The following is a 14,269-nucleotide window of genomic DNA, read 5'->3' as shown; positions in this document are numbered from 1 at the left end:
CTCTGGGTCCCATGTGTGTACCTGGTGCTTTAAATCCATCTGCGTACGGAGGAGTTGCAGCTGCTTTGTACCGCACTACCACATGTTCTCTCATCCTGGCTCAAACCCTAAGCTTCATACTAGGGTTAAGGGGTGGAAAAACAATCAATTTTAAAATGTTTCCCTCTAATAAGTATAAACTTATTTAGTTCTGAATTGTTTCTTTTCACTGTATGTATGACTCCACTGTTTTCTCTTTTCCCAGCCCTGTGAATGAAATAGTAAAATAAAATAATTAATAATCCAGGACAAAATAGATGAGGATCACCTTGCTCCTGTCTCCCAGGGCCCTGGCCTGCCCCAGCTCTCTGAAATGGGACCCTGACCCGGCGCCCACCGTGCCTTGGTTTATCCTCCTCATAACTTGGGCTTCTTGTTCTTGACCTTCCTGTGCCAGGGTGCCTGTTTTTGTTTGCTCTGTGTTTGTCATTTCATGAAGGTCATGTCATTATGACTGCAACTTGGATACAGTGCCTTTTGGCTTTTGTCAAGAGGGCCAAACAAAGTTAGAAAGGAAGGAAAGATAGGTCTCCGAGAAACATGGCGAGAATCAAGCCTCCCTGCCCCATGCCTCTGCCCGCTGCGCCAGTTACTTTAACTGCAGTGAGTGTTACGGTCCCAGTGAGTGGAACACAGGCCCAGGCATGGCAGAGCCACGCAGACAGAGCCCTGGCTCCGCAAGGAGACCCCTGTTGGCCCTTTTTAGTGAGATGGTTGGCGGGTCTCCAGCGGCACTATCTAGAGCTCGTCTCATTTAGGCCAAGCGCTCTCTCAGCGTGGATTTTGGCTTCCTCCCCAGCACTGCCTAACCAGGCGGTCTTCCTGGTGAGATGACTTGGATACGGTGTTTGTGTGGGCGTAGCCGAACAATAGCTTCAGTAGAAACGTGCGAATGGCCGGGGAAGGGGAGGTGTGTTAAGCAGAAAGCGTTTCTAGGGAGGTTCTTCGTCCCCCTCTTTCTGCACGAGTAGACAGGGTGGGCCTGTTCAGGGTGTCGGCCTAGGGTGCCCAGGGGGGAGACAGGACCTTGAAATGAATCTCTTTTTGCCTGTGAGGCCCAGAGCCACTCACCATCCTGAGGGTGGGGCCAGAGCTTCCAGTGGGCTCAGAGTGAGACTTCCACAAGTGTGGTTCACAGTGCACCTTAGCATGCTGAAGGTTCTGGAGGTCGCGAGGCGCAGAAAGCTGTCCTCACGCTTGCCTGACGCAGCCGTTAGGCAGAACAGCAGTGCGGGCCCTGCTCTGAGCGAGATGGTCATTCAGAGCCCACTGCACTTTCGTGGTTTCCCCCGCCCGCCCCCATCAGAACCCGTCAGAGCTGTTGCCTGTTCAGGACTCTACTGGCCATTAACTGAAGCATGGACAGTCGTTCTTGTCACCGAAGCCCAAACATCAGGACATGGGCTTGAAGCGCGAAGGGCGGTGAAAATGTTTTGGGAGCGGCTAGAGGTGGTGCTTATGCAACATTGTAACCGGACTAAAGGCCACGGAATTGTTCGCTTTAAATGGTTAAAACCATGTGAAATTCACCTCAATAAAAAAAAAATACAAACGTAACCATTTTATGTGTGAGGCACTTCTAACCGTGGAACGGGAGACTGGAGATCTGAAGGGAACGTGCTTGTCTTCGGTTGGGGGACAGCGTATGGCTGGTCCTCTCTTCTAGGCAAGGAACTCTCAGTTCACTAAGGCACTGCTTTTTCTTGACCATTCGTCCCTAGAACCACTTTGTGAGTCTTTCACGTTCTCACTTTGCCCCCCACAGTGGTATATTGAGTGTTCATTACGTGCTAAATAAGGTTTTGTTGTGTTTTATAATTAAGGATAGTTGGTGCGTCCGAGTTATCCGAGGTTGGCGAGCAGCTGGGGAACTGCAGCCGTAAAGTCAGCAATAACGATTTCCAGAAAGAGGACAAGAATGTCTTCTCACACTTGCATTGGCTTTTTTTCAGCACTGCCCTAAGCCCACTGTCCTTTCAACCTAAGGGTTACAAGGCTTTGAGGAGTGCTGGTTTGGGACCGGGAAGGTTGGTCTTTAAGACAGAAGGGATAAGGCATCGAAGGTTCCACTGTTTCTCTATTTCCAAGCAATAGTTTCCTAAAAAGGGACTACCTGGTACTAGTCCTGGCTAAAATGTCTTCCACGTGTTATTTCTCCAACTGAAATGAGAGTCACAGTTCACCCTCTCACTCAGACTGGTGTGGCTGGTGGAGTCCAGTGCACCGATGCTGGGACGGCAGGCTGGCCCAGGCCCGCGGGGTGTGACCTGCAGCCCAAACGGGCTGGGAAGGTGCAGTCAGCGCTTAAGCGGTCGGAGGGAGTCGACTGGGACGCAGCACACGGTGACCCGCAGGGGCGCACACGGGAATGCGGGGGAGCCTTTCACAGGACAGGCGGATGGGGTCGGGGCACGTGGGGATGCTGGGAAAGGGCTGCTGGAACGGGGACTGCAAATACCCGGGAGATAAAAATCTATAGAACTTGACGTTTGGACCAGCACTAGGACAAGATAAACCCCATTTAAGATCTTCCAGAGACCACGTGGTAGTCTGCAGGAACAGCTCAGTTCTGGTTGCCACTGGTTCTCTTTACTCCACACATTCTCTGCATATGGAAAGATTTAAGGGTTGGTGAGGAGGGTGTGACTGACTGGGAAATAGACTTGCACCCGACCCAAAGCAGAGTGGAGTAGGTAGTGCATTTATTTTTAACCTTAAAGACTTCTGGCCACTGTACCAAAACTTTTTTTTTTAAATGAGCATGTTGAAGTCCTAACTCTTAATTTTTGCTGTATTGTATCTTCGTTTCTGTGCGAGGGCTTTCTCTAGTTGTGGCAAGCGGGGGCCACTCTTCATCGCGGCGCACGGGCCTCTCTTGTTGTGGAGCACAGGCTCCAGACGCGCAGGCTCAGTAGTTGTGGCTCACGGGCCTAGTTGCTCCGCGGCACGTGGGATCCTCCCAGACCAGGGCTCGAACCCGTGTCCCCTGCATTAGCAGGCAGATTCTCAACCACTGTGCCACCAGGGAAGCCCAGAAGACAGTTTTAATGGTACATAAACCAAGGCTTGTGCAGTTTCCAGGGTTCTACAGATGTGCAGTTATGGTTTGGGGTTTTTTTTTCGCTATGTTTCTAATTCTTGGAATCCTACAGAAGCATCCAGAGGGGAGGGAATCTCAGGCATGCTTTTTGTCTGTCTCCATTTTTGCAGATGAGCAAAGAGGCTCAACTTGCCTAAGGTCACGTGAACCTCAGGGCAGTTTGGATTTGTTCAAGAGGTCATCTCACATTCCAGGCAGATCATCTTTCCATTTAAGTTCTGACCCTTGGTTTCCTCATCTGTAATATGGGGCAATACCTTTTTTGTAGGATAGTTACAAGATTAAGATTAAGTTAATCTGTGTGAGGCTGGGCTTACATCAGAAGTGCTCAGTGAGGGTTAGCTATTATCATGGGCTGCAGGGGCAAGTATAATCCTGAAGTACCAAAGAGACCCAGACACAAACCCTAAGCCCAGGGCTATGATGTGAACCCAGCAGAGAGCAAGCAGTGGCACTGGGAGAAAAGAACACCCAAATTTTAGTCCTGGCTCTAGCACCAGCCATGCTGTACGACTTGAACTTTTTCCACAGAAATTCATCTTCCAGTGAAGTATAGAGAAATTTCTTCTGGAAGGAACTGTACAGGCATGTGGTGGGCAGGCTAACCATATCACCGAGCAGAAAGGACTAGACAGCCCCCACAGACGAGGGAGAAGGGCAGACACAGGCTCTGGCCGGCAGTCAAGACCATCCGAGGCTCAGCGTGATTCACTCACGCCCCTTGGCTTCTCTCCCAGGGCCCCAGAATGCTATAGAAGCCAGGGGTCAAAGCGCGGTGAGGAAAAAGCATAAGCTTGTCCCCACTAAGGCCAAGGCGCAAGCTGGACAGTGGGCCTGAGGGGCTGCTGGTGCTGCCGGGCTTGACGACTGTTCTTCCCTCTTCCCTTGTGTAAAGGGCGACAGGCGTGGGTCACACCAGGGGTTTCACTGTTAGGAAACCAAGACAGCTTGAACTTTCCACTGGATCGGTTGGGCAGAAGCAGACAAATCTAACGTCAAAGCAAACTCAGTCGCTTGGTCCCAATGTAGTTTAGATGTTTATATATTTTCCTCTTCCCAAGTGTCAGGGAAGAAAAACCAGAGCTACTAAAAACCTGCCAGGCTGCTGGGGGGTGGAGTGTGGGAGACCCACGGGCAGGCTTTGAGCACAGGCCCCGCTACAGCCCGTGTGGTGCGCAGGAGGCCCTGCTCGGGGTGGGCGACTCTCTTAGTTCTGCCCCCTGGTGTAGCCGCCCACGCCCCCCACTCCGAGGCCAAACACAAAGGGCTGCCCAACACCCAGGTTTTATTGTTTCCACTTTATTGCTCAAGCACAGAACTTGAGGCGAGCCTGTACCTTCAGCAAGTGCAGGGAAGAGGCTGAGGGGGTGGGACACGCCTGGCTGAGGAGGGACACTGACGGGAGGGGGCACAGGGGTGGTCACCACACCAGCCACACCACCTGGGGCGAGGAAAGGAGAGAGTAACGGGCACAGCAGTGCTTCCCATGCCCCTAGCACCCACATCCGCGAGGAGGAACTGTCCTCGCGGGGGAAGGGGCTGTCCAGGGGTCCCCCCTCCACCCCGCCTTCTCATCAGACCTCACATCCCTACCGCATGCCCCCTTCTACCACCTGAAAGACGGACAGAGAAGACAGAGGAAGCAAAATAAATAACGTTCTCGTGAGTGTGCGTGTGGAGGGACATTCGTTCACGTGGAATGGGGGAAGGGAAGGGGGTGACACCACCTAAAATGACCCCCCCGACCTCAATCCCCCAGCCTGCTCCTTTCCCCCTTCCCCCAAAGCCACCATCGAACCCGATAGAAAAATAAAGGTCTAATTCACTCAAAGTTCTTCAGTTTTTACAAAACTAACAGGGTGGAGGAGGGTAGGGAGGAGGGGGCAGGCAGCCGGGAGCAGGGCTGGGCGGGGCTAAGCTTCCGCCTCCACCTGAGGCTGGCCCCCTGCCATATCGTTCTTCTGCTCGTCCTTCATCTCCGTGTCAGCGGGCTGGTTTCCCGCAGCCGTGGCCTTGGCCTGCGAGAAGGGAGAGGGGGAAGGGGGTGAATTCCAGTTCTCATTTGCCCCCTGACGGTAAAGGTGACTCTTACCCACATCCCCACTCTCACCTGCCTGCACCCAAGTGATCACCTAGCACACACTGACACCAGGTGTCGTCTGTACCCAGAAATACTCGTGCCCAAGTTAATAAAAAAATACCAACTGCTAACAATTATAGGGTCACGGCAATTCCCTTTCCATGTACGACTTAAAGATACACCTGCTCATGTACAAAATTAATGAATTTACTTGATGGCAACACTGTATAAAAGTCTACTTGTCCACAGCAGCTACTACCATATGTGCCTACTGAACACTTTAAATTAAGTATAAAATACACATTGGATTTTGAAGGCTTAATCTGAAAAAAATGCAATTAAAAAAATTACACGTTGCAATATTTAGATACCTTGGGTGAATGAAATATTAAAATTAATTTCACCTATTTTATTTTTTTTAAAACACAGCTATTAGAAAATTTTAAATTCCAAATATAATTTGCATTCTCTTTCTATTAGTGCAGGTTTAGAACACTGGGAGACTAAGAGCTAGGGACCTGGGTAAGGAAGATACGGTGCATCCACACAGTGGAAGACTGCGTGAGCCTAAGAGCGAACGTAAAGCTCCTTCACACGCTGATGTAAAATAAGCTTCCAGGTATGAAGAGAGCACGACGCACAAAGCGGCAGGCAGAGCCCGCTGCCTGTCGCCAGGGATCACTGTCTGTCCCGCCAGCACACTGGGTGGGGGAGGGAGCCTTTCCACTACACCTGTGCAGTCTGAATTTAACCATGTACGTGTGTTACCTATTTAAACCTCAGTTTCTGAAACCTGAGTTTTAAACAGGCAGAGAACGTAGGCTGGAAAGACCATCAGAGTAGCCAACTCCTGACACAGGGGGCCAGACGGGTGGGGGGGGAGGAGACCCGGGCTGCTGCTCCAGGCTTCCAGGGTCGGCACAGGCCCAAAGGGCCCGCCCGGGCTGTGCTGGGGACGAAGGGATGCCTCTGTCCCTGTCCCCCCTAACCGCTCCCGTCCCCAGCCTCACCTTGCTCTCCTCCCCAGCCAGCCTCTCAAACATGTTGGCGTAGAGCTTCTTCTCCCGCTCGAGCTGCTTGCGGATCCGCTGCTGGCAGATAGCCAGCTGGGCCTTGGCTGCTTTATTGCTGGGGTAGAGCTGCAGGAGCTTCTGGAAATCAGCCCGTGCCAAGTCAAAGTCGTTCACCGCCAGGTGGGCCTCTCCCCGGCGGAAAAGGCCCTTCTCGTTGTTGCTGTCCAGTTCCAGGGCCTGAGACACAGGGAGCACACAGCAGCAAGACCTCAGATCCTGCAGCTTCTCTGGCCAGCACTGGTTCCCGAGGCAGCCCTCAGCGGGATGAGGCCCCACCCCAGGAAGAACGAGCCTTGGGCACCACACGGAAAGGACCAAGGGCTAGGAAGGCACCTCGTTTAGTCCAAGAGACAGACAGGGAAGACAGGTCTTTAGATGAAAGAGAAGAACCTGTGACATTTCCACGCTCTTTTTTTTTTTTGGCCGTGCCATGTGGCTTAGTCCCCCGATCAGGGATGGAACCTGTGCCCCCTGCAGCGGAAGCACAGTCTTAACCATTGGACCGCCAGGGAAGTCCATCTCTTTAGACTAAAGTGGGTGCATAGGAGGGAGAGGCAAAGAGCCGGGGAGGAGAGAACACGGAGCCAGTCCTTCCATCCAGTGTTTCTGCCCACCGCTGCGCCACTGCCTCCGACCACTAAGGCCAAACCACTTGCTTCCCACAGCCCTGCCTCTGGGCCCAGCACCTGAGAGCCCCACGGCTCCGTCCTGCTACCTCTGCCCTAGTCACTGCGGGCAAGTTCCAGACACGCCGGCAGCTCGCCCAAGCCTGCCCGTGAACACTGCCCTCGCTCTCTCACCTTATTGCAGTTCTCAATGGCAGCTGAGAAGGCTTGCAGCTTCAGGTGACACATGGCCAGGTTGAGGTGGGAGGCCAGCCGAAGGGCCTGCGCCTTCTGTGCGTCCTCGTTAGAGAAACTCGACTCGAATTCCAGCCAGGACACAATCTTCTTGTACTGCAGCAGAGCCTGCTTGTACTTGCCTTCCTGGAACGGGAGGGAGGCTCAGGCACCCGGCACAGCTTCGGTGGCCCCCAGCTGTCGTACCCTGTGGACACCGGTGGCCCACAGGCGTGAGAAAGCCCCGCCCCGCCCAACCCCTACCGCCGGCCTGACCAGGCGGCTCGGGTCCACTTGGGGACAGGTCCTCGGGAGCGTGCTCAGGGCCACGCGGCAGGCTCACCTTGAAGTACATGGTGCCCCGCTCCTTCACTATAGTGCTCTGCTCCAGCTTCTCCTCTGAACTCATCTCCCAGGACTCCTTGGCCTGCCGTACCCCAAGGGAGAAACAAAGTTGTCAGCCACCCCAGGGAGTCACGTCCAGGGTGGGACCTGACTTCAGGGTAGGGAAGACCTTGAACAAACTCACCTTCTCAAAACTCTTGAGCTGTACTTCATACTTCAGCTCAGCATTTGGTGGGATCTGGAACTTTTCCTTCCCAACGCTGCCAAAAGCATAGCTGTGGGGCAGGAAAACGCTAGGTCATCTCAGCAGCACTTAACCTGCTCCACACTGAAAGGGCTTCCTGTTTCCTGCAAAGTACCTCCTCATCGCTTCGGTCTTGGTTCAGATGTTTCCTGCTTGGCAAAACCTTCCCTGACCCCTTCACACAATTCCTTGGGCTCTCACTTAGCATGTTACAAATCTTTCTAATAACTCACATGACACACAGGCACGATTACTAATTTAAATGGTAGCCCACAGAGCAATGAGTCACTAGAAGGTGGCAACAGTGTCTCTGAATAACTAAGGATTTTCAGCACTGTGTCCGGCACACAGTAGGTGTGTTTCAGTAAATACAGTTAATGACTGAATGAACAGAAGATGAAAATCTTGATGTCACTAGAAAAGGGAAGCTGTAGCAGCATGACTGAAAACATCAGGTTTGGATTCAAGGAGATCGTGATGGCGTGCGTGCAGGGTGCCCAGAGCCCAGTGACCGCACGCAGGGGAGGCGTACAAAGGGCCGGTTACACAACTCAGTGTGGACGAGTAAATCTGACCTTGGCCCACCCACCTGCTCTACAGACTGCCACACCTGGGCCAAAGTGTACCTCACCTGGGCCTGAGATACACGATGGAATGTTCTCCTTTTTCCATGCGCTGAATGGCTTTCTCCAGCCCACAAGGCAGATCCACGCTCTCCCCCTCGCCGACCTCAAAGCGGAGCTCCCGGCGGTCAAAGATCTGGTCCTTGTAGTACCCTTCCAGCGCAACTGGCGTGAAAGCAGGCAGGAGACTGAGGAAGGATGCCGCCACAGCCGCCCCCATTGCCTCGTCACTTCCTGCTCCCCAAACGCCCTTCGGCCTTCTCACACGTGCAGGAGTGTCAGGAGGATGTGGTTCAGCCCCTCGCTTCACAGAGGAGGGCACTACAAGGACAGGCGACCCGGGGCGTGCACACCAGAACCCGACCGAAACCCCCCCTGCCCCGCCTCACCCTCCACGAGGGCGCCGTCGTTGGGCTTGGCGTGGCCTTCCCCCCGAGCCCGGATTCTCCTGATGATCCCGCCGTCTTCTTCGTCCGTCAGGTCCTCTCCCTTGAACTCAAACAACTCCACCTGTGGGACAGGGTGCAAGGGGTCACAGCTCCTCTCTCGCTCGGAAGAGTCCCTAGTAAATGCCAGAGCAGGTCTGACCACGAGGGCAGCGACAGCGGGAGTGGCCCAAGTGGCAGTTCTGCGAGGTTCCCGGGAGCTGCCCTGGCTCAGCTTAGGCAGACGCGGGCAGGCCGCAGGGCTTCACTCCACCTCAGGAGATCACTCTGTGCGCTCGCTACTCCCGTAACAGTGTGCTCTCCAGACAGCCCCAACCCAGCTACTGGACAAGCTCGGCCCGACGGGTGTCAGCAGCCACCCAACGCCTCTCACCAGCCTTCCCAACGTTCTCCTGGCATCCACTCGGTGGGGCTCAACCACCTTCAAGTGTGAACACTGTCACGTTCCAGCTCCTCGGCAAAGGTTCTCCTCCCCGCCCCACGCAGCGGGCATCTCTCCCCTCCTATCATCCCCCACCCCACACAGCGGGCATCTCTCCCCTCCTATCGTCCCCCGACCCACGCGGCGGGCGTCTCTCCCCTCCTATCGTCCCCCGACCCACGCGGCGGGCGTCTCTCCCCTCCTATCGTCCCCCGACCCACGCGGCGGGCGTCTCTCCCCTCCTATCGTCCCCCGACCCACGCGGCGGGCGTCTCTCCCCTCCTATCGTCCCCCGACCCACGCGGCGGGCGTCTCTCCCCTCCTATCGTCCCCCGACCCACGCGGCGGGCGTCTCTCCCCTCCTATCGTCTCCCGACCCACGCGGCGGGCGTCTCTCCCCTCCTATCGTCTCCCGACCCACGCGGCGGGCATCTCTCCCCTCCTTTCATCTCCGGAGCTCCGATATTCTCTGCTGTCAGTCACCACTCTATGTAGATAATGACCTCCTGATTCCTTTCAGTTAGGACCCATCGCCTCTGGGCACCGCCCCAGAGATAAACAGGCCTCAAGCCCTCACCCTGCTGCTTCAAGGCTGAAAAGGGGTGCGTGGCTACCTCTTCCCACCTGAGCCCTCATCACTGACCACTTTCTGGCAGCAGCAGGTTACATGCATGGCAAAGCTAGCCGCTCTCTCCATTCCTCCCCTTCCCCCGAGGGCAGGCCCTCAGCCTTCGCTACATTGTCTCCGAGAGGCAGGAAGCGCTGGAGGGCAGCCAGGCCCTGGGCTGAGACAAGGCTGGCTCTTTGCCTTGCTCTCTGTGGCCACTCACCTCGAACACAAGCGTGGCGTTGGGAGGGATCTTGGGAGGGCTGCCCGCCGAACCGTAGGCGTATTCTGGCTTGCAGGTGATGTGGCACACTTCCCCCACCTTCATGGTCGCTACAGCAATATCCCAAGCCTTGATGACCTCCCCTGTAGGTACAGAAAACAAATAGATCGAGACTCCTCTGGTGGCGTAGTGGTTAAGAATCCGTCTGCCAATGCAGGGGACACGGGTTCGAGCCCTGGTCCAGGAAGATCCCACATGTCGCGGAGCAACTAAGCCCGTGTACCACAATTACTGAGCCTGCGCTCTAGAGCCCACGGGACACAACTACTGAGCCCACGTGCCACAACTACTGAAGCCTGTGCTTTGCAACAAGAGAAGCCACCACAACAAGAAGCACACACACCCCAACGAAGAGTAGCCCCCGCTCGCCGCAACTAGAGAAATCCCGTGCGCAGCAACAAAATCCCAACACGATGAAAAATAAATAAATAAATTTATTAAAAAAAAAAAAAAGGAAGAAAGAAAAGAAAACAAACAGGTTCTTCTTGGCAGGGATCTGACTCTGAGTTCAAACAGTGGCCTCAGAGACTTACTGTCCCCTGCCCAAGGGGAAGCTGGACACTCTTTAGAAATGGGACCCGGAAGGTAGAAAACCTGCTTGCAGACCACTTTAAAAAAAAAAAAAAAACAAACCACTCAACTCTGGAACAAAGGGGTTCAAGAAAACAAGGCAGTCCATCCTTGAAGAGGAAGCAAGGCGTTCAGAGGTGATCAGGGGAATGAGAGATAAAAATCAATACAGTTCCAGGACCTCCCTGGTGGCGCAGTGGTTAAGACTCGGCGCTCCCAATTCAGGGGGCCTGGGTTCGATCCCTGGTCCTCGAACTAGATCCCACATGCATGTCGCAACTAAGAGTTTGCATGCCACAACTAAGGAGCCGGTGAGCTGCAACTAAGGAGCCTGCCTGCCACAACTAAGATCTGATGCAACAAGGAAATAAATAAAAATTAAAAAAAATCAACATAGTTTCAGGACAGTGGAAACAAAAAAAAAGAAAAAATTAAGATTGTAACAAAGCCTTCCTTTTTGAACTCCTGAGAATACTGTTTCTGCTTGTGACAGCTCACACACCCCGATCCCACCAGCCCGCTAACCATGCCCACCTTTCCCCAGGTCGAAGGAGAATCTGTCCTCGCGGTCCAGGCTGGAGTCAAACTTGGTGCCATCCATCAGCCAGCCCGTGTAGTGGACAGAGACTCGGTCCCCGATCATGGGCATCTCCGTGCCTGTGCCCTCTCGCTTGATGACCTGGAGGAAGGGGAGAAGGTGAGCACCTGGGCATGGACGCAGAGGCACCACGACTACCCGCACGCCTCTGACCAGAACGTAAACAGACTCTTCTGCCTCCTTGTAAGTAACTCGACGAGCCCATCATCAAATGACTGCTGTGGAGCTTGGTCAGAACCAACTGACCTCCCTGTCTTCCACTACGACGTGACTCGGTGTGAAACACTGGAGACAAAACAACACCTGAGTTCAAGTTTTTGCCGTATGCTCTTGTACGAGTCACTTTCACTCTCCAGACCTTACTTGTAAAGTAGTAACCACAATCCCTATCAGAGCTGTTACAGGACTAAACCGGTGAAAGACTGAATAACTATCAGCAGCAAAGGGAAAAGTATTTATGCTACGTTTCCTCATTCTTCCTAAACATCAGTCATCAGCTCAGGATCTAGTTTAGAGAGAAAAGAGGAATATGAATAACGAAAAGAACAGGAGCAGTCCGGGAGAGGTAAAAAAGCAATCAGCAGGTCACAGGTGAGCCCGGGCGCGCAACCAGGCCCTAAGCTCTGACTTGGGAATTGAGCATTCGTGACTAGCAGCCTACTGAAGTCCTTGGTTTCGGGGCTAGAGCGTTGCCCAGGAACTTCTAAGACTCTTGCTTCTCTTCTTCACCATTTATAAAATTTGGTGGCTCTGTGGGCTCCCTGGTACGTGTGTGGTCACCCTCTAAGGGAAAGCTTCCACGATGGAATGGATGTGGACTTAAATAGCAATAGAAAAGGAAAGGGGAAGGAATGGAGAATCAAAGAGAAAGAGTCTCCCGGGAAGCCGCGTCCCCACTGGGAGAGCAGCCAGGTGCGTTCTGCACCAGCTAAGAGCGCCCCGAGGTCTCGAGCTCGCCCAGGGCACACGCGCACGTGGGGCTGAGCAGTGGGAAGCCAGGAGGGGAGACGCTGGGTGAGGACTCGGCACGAATCCGGGCTAGGATTTCGCTATCCTGGACAGCGCAGAAGCAGCTCCGAACCGCGGCCGGCTGTCCTGACGTGGGTCAAGATGCCCCGCTGCCTGGGTCCCAGATCCCTCCCCTGGCTCCTTGGGCGGTAACACGGTTTCGGGCGCCCAAGCAAAGCACCTCCTCCCAGCCCCGCACCCCGCGCTCAGGAAGGCCCGGGGAGGGGGGGTGAACTACAGGTCCCGGCATGCAGCGGGGCGGGGGGGAGGGGGACAGCATGGCCGAGCGGGTGACCTAGCCGGGTCCCAGCCTTTAGAAAAGGGGTGACGAGAAGGCGGAGGGCGCCGGGTCCGCGCGCCAAGTCGCACAAAGGCCGGCAGGCCAGGAAATAACTCCTAGGACCCGCTTCGCGTCCTGGCTAATGTTTAACTGCCAGGGTCGGCGAGCTCCGCACCCCCGAGGCGCAGGCGGCCGGGGGGGCTCCCCGGCGGCGGTGGCGGCGGCGGCAGGGAAGGAGCCGGCCGCGAGGTCCCGGGTCGCAGAGAGGGGTGGTGCACGCCGCCCGGCCCCCCGCAGCTCACGCGCCCGCCCCCCCGGCGCGCCCCTCCCCGCGCACGCGGCGGCCGGAGCAGGCGCTGCGCTCCCGGGCCTGGGGGACTGGGGAGCACTCAGCCCAGACCTCCTCCTTCCGAGCGTGTGGCCGCCCTCCCGCCCCGAACCGGCGGCCCGACCAGCAAGGCGGTGCGCCCGGCCACGGCTGCACGCCGCGGTTAACGGCCGGCCGGGAGGCTGCAGAGGCGGCCGTCCCAGCCCCGAGCCCCGGCCGGCTACTGAAGCGCGGCGGCGACGGGCTCTCGGCGCCCCCCGCCGCCCCGGGGCGCCCCCGCCCCTTACCTTAAGCACTCCCTCATCCTGCTTGGGACTGATGTCCACCCCCTCGAGGGGCAGCGGCGCCGATTGCGCTCCGCTCTCTGCAGCCTTCGTCTCCTCTGCGGTCATCGTGCCGTTCCTCGGGCAGCGGGCGCCAGTCAGTGCGCGGCTGTGCGGGCGGCCGGCCGTGGCTCGCGCACCTCTGCTCCGGCGCGGGCGGGCGCAGGAGGTGGGTCGTGGGCGGCCGGGGGAGCGATTGGTCCCACCGCCGCGGAGGGAGGGGCTGGGAGGAGCCGGGCGGCCGCGAAGGACGTGGGGGGAGAACTTTCTAGAGACGGCGGCCGGTTCGGGCTCTGGCGCTCAGGGCGCTCCTGCGAAAGGTGGTTTCTGGTTCGTTCCTCCCGCCGGCCGCCTGGCCCCGCCCCGGTCCTGGGACCCTCGGACTCCCGGGCCAGCCCTCGCTCCCGCGGCGCGCTCTCCCGGCCTCCCCCAACCCCCGTCCCCCCGGTCTAACCGGATTCTTCCAGATCCTTCTCGATCCTCCGCAGCGTCCGACGCCGCGCCGCCGGACGTGGGCGCCGCGCGTGCGCCTCCCCGGCCCGAGACGCGGGCGGCCGGCCTCCCCGCCTGGCTGGGCGCGCGAGCTGAACGCAGAGCGAGCGGAGAGCGTTACCCGGGCGCGCAGGGCCGGGGAGGCGACCGGGTGTCCCCGGAGCGGGGCCGGCGTGCGCCTGGGGCTCGGCGAAGTGCTGCGAGCTGCCCGTTTGCAGGAAATGGCCCGCGTGGTAAAGGGGCCTTCCCCGACAATAATAAAACTGAAAACCTAAAAACTGTTTCAGCTCACGAAGGAAGCCATTCCACCTTACTGAAAGCCCATGGGAAGAAATATTTTCTTAATACTGGGTTCCAGGTGATTCTGGACTTCCTGTGGCAAGCGCGTCTGCGCGGTGGGCCAACGCACCGCAGCGCCTAGATACCCAAACAATAGCCTTTTGACAAAAAGGTCCGTGTAGGGAGCGTCTTGATTTTGCTTTAGCGCTTAACCCCATCATGGCATAGCTCCTGAGGCGTGGTATCAAATAGTTATCGGCTGCGTGAATTTGTATTCCAATAATAATAGAA

The 14,269-nt window shown here is 56.2% G+C and overlaps 1 protein-coding gene across 1 annotated transcript; it reads right to left on the bottom strand.

Moving 5' to 3' along the window:
• Positions 1 to 4,965: 4,965 nt before the first annotated feature.
• FKBP4 (FKBP prolyl isomerase 4) lies at positions 4,966 to 13,492 on the bottom strand. Its single transcript, XM_082666910.1, has 10 exons — positions 13,172 to 13,492; positions 11,205 to 11,349; positions 10,041 to 10,183; positions 8,733 to 8,853; positions 8,352 to 8,508; positions 7,661 to 7,751; positions 7,475 to 7,558; positions 7,093 to 7,278; positions 6,230 to 6,469; positions 4,966 to 5,157 (listed from the first exon to the last, which is right to left on the bottom strand). Exons 1-10 carry the CDS (start codon positions 13,274 to 13,276, stop codon positions 5,053 to 5,055), a joined length of 1,377 nt encoding a protein of 458 aa, XP_082523036.1. The 5' UTR covers positions 13,277 to 13,492; the 3' UTR covers positions 4,966 to 5,052.
• Positions 13,493 to 14,269: the final 777 nt, after the last annotated feature.

Source organism: Grampus griseus, assembly GCF_964374135.1.
Source record: "Grampus griseus genome assembly, chromosome: 11".
In the NCBI taxonomy this organism is placed as follows: Eukaryota; Metazoa; Chordata; class Mammalia; order Artiodactyla; family Delphinidae; genus Grampus; species Grampus griseus.
The sequence above is the reverse complement of the archived record's forward strand: the minus strand, read 5'-3'. Positions and strand labels throughout refer to the sequence as shown.

What these genes read in the sequence shown, in the direction of transcription:
- FKBP4 (XM_082666910.1), bottom strand. Translation starts at nt 13,276, where the DNA reads ATGACCGCAGAGGAGACGAAGGCTGCAGAGAGCGGAGCGCAATCGGCG. An exon ending in CTCCTTCGACCTGGGGAAAG is followed by an intron (nt 10,184 to 11,204) that starts GTGGGCATGGTT and finishes CTGTACCTACAG; the next exon opens with GGGAGGTCATCAAGGCTTGG. An exon ending in CCATTGAGAACTGCAATAAG is followed by an intron (nt 6,470 to 7,092) that starts GTGAGAGAGCGA and finishes CCTGTGTCTCAG; the next exon opens with GCCCTGGAACTGGACAGCAA.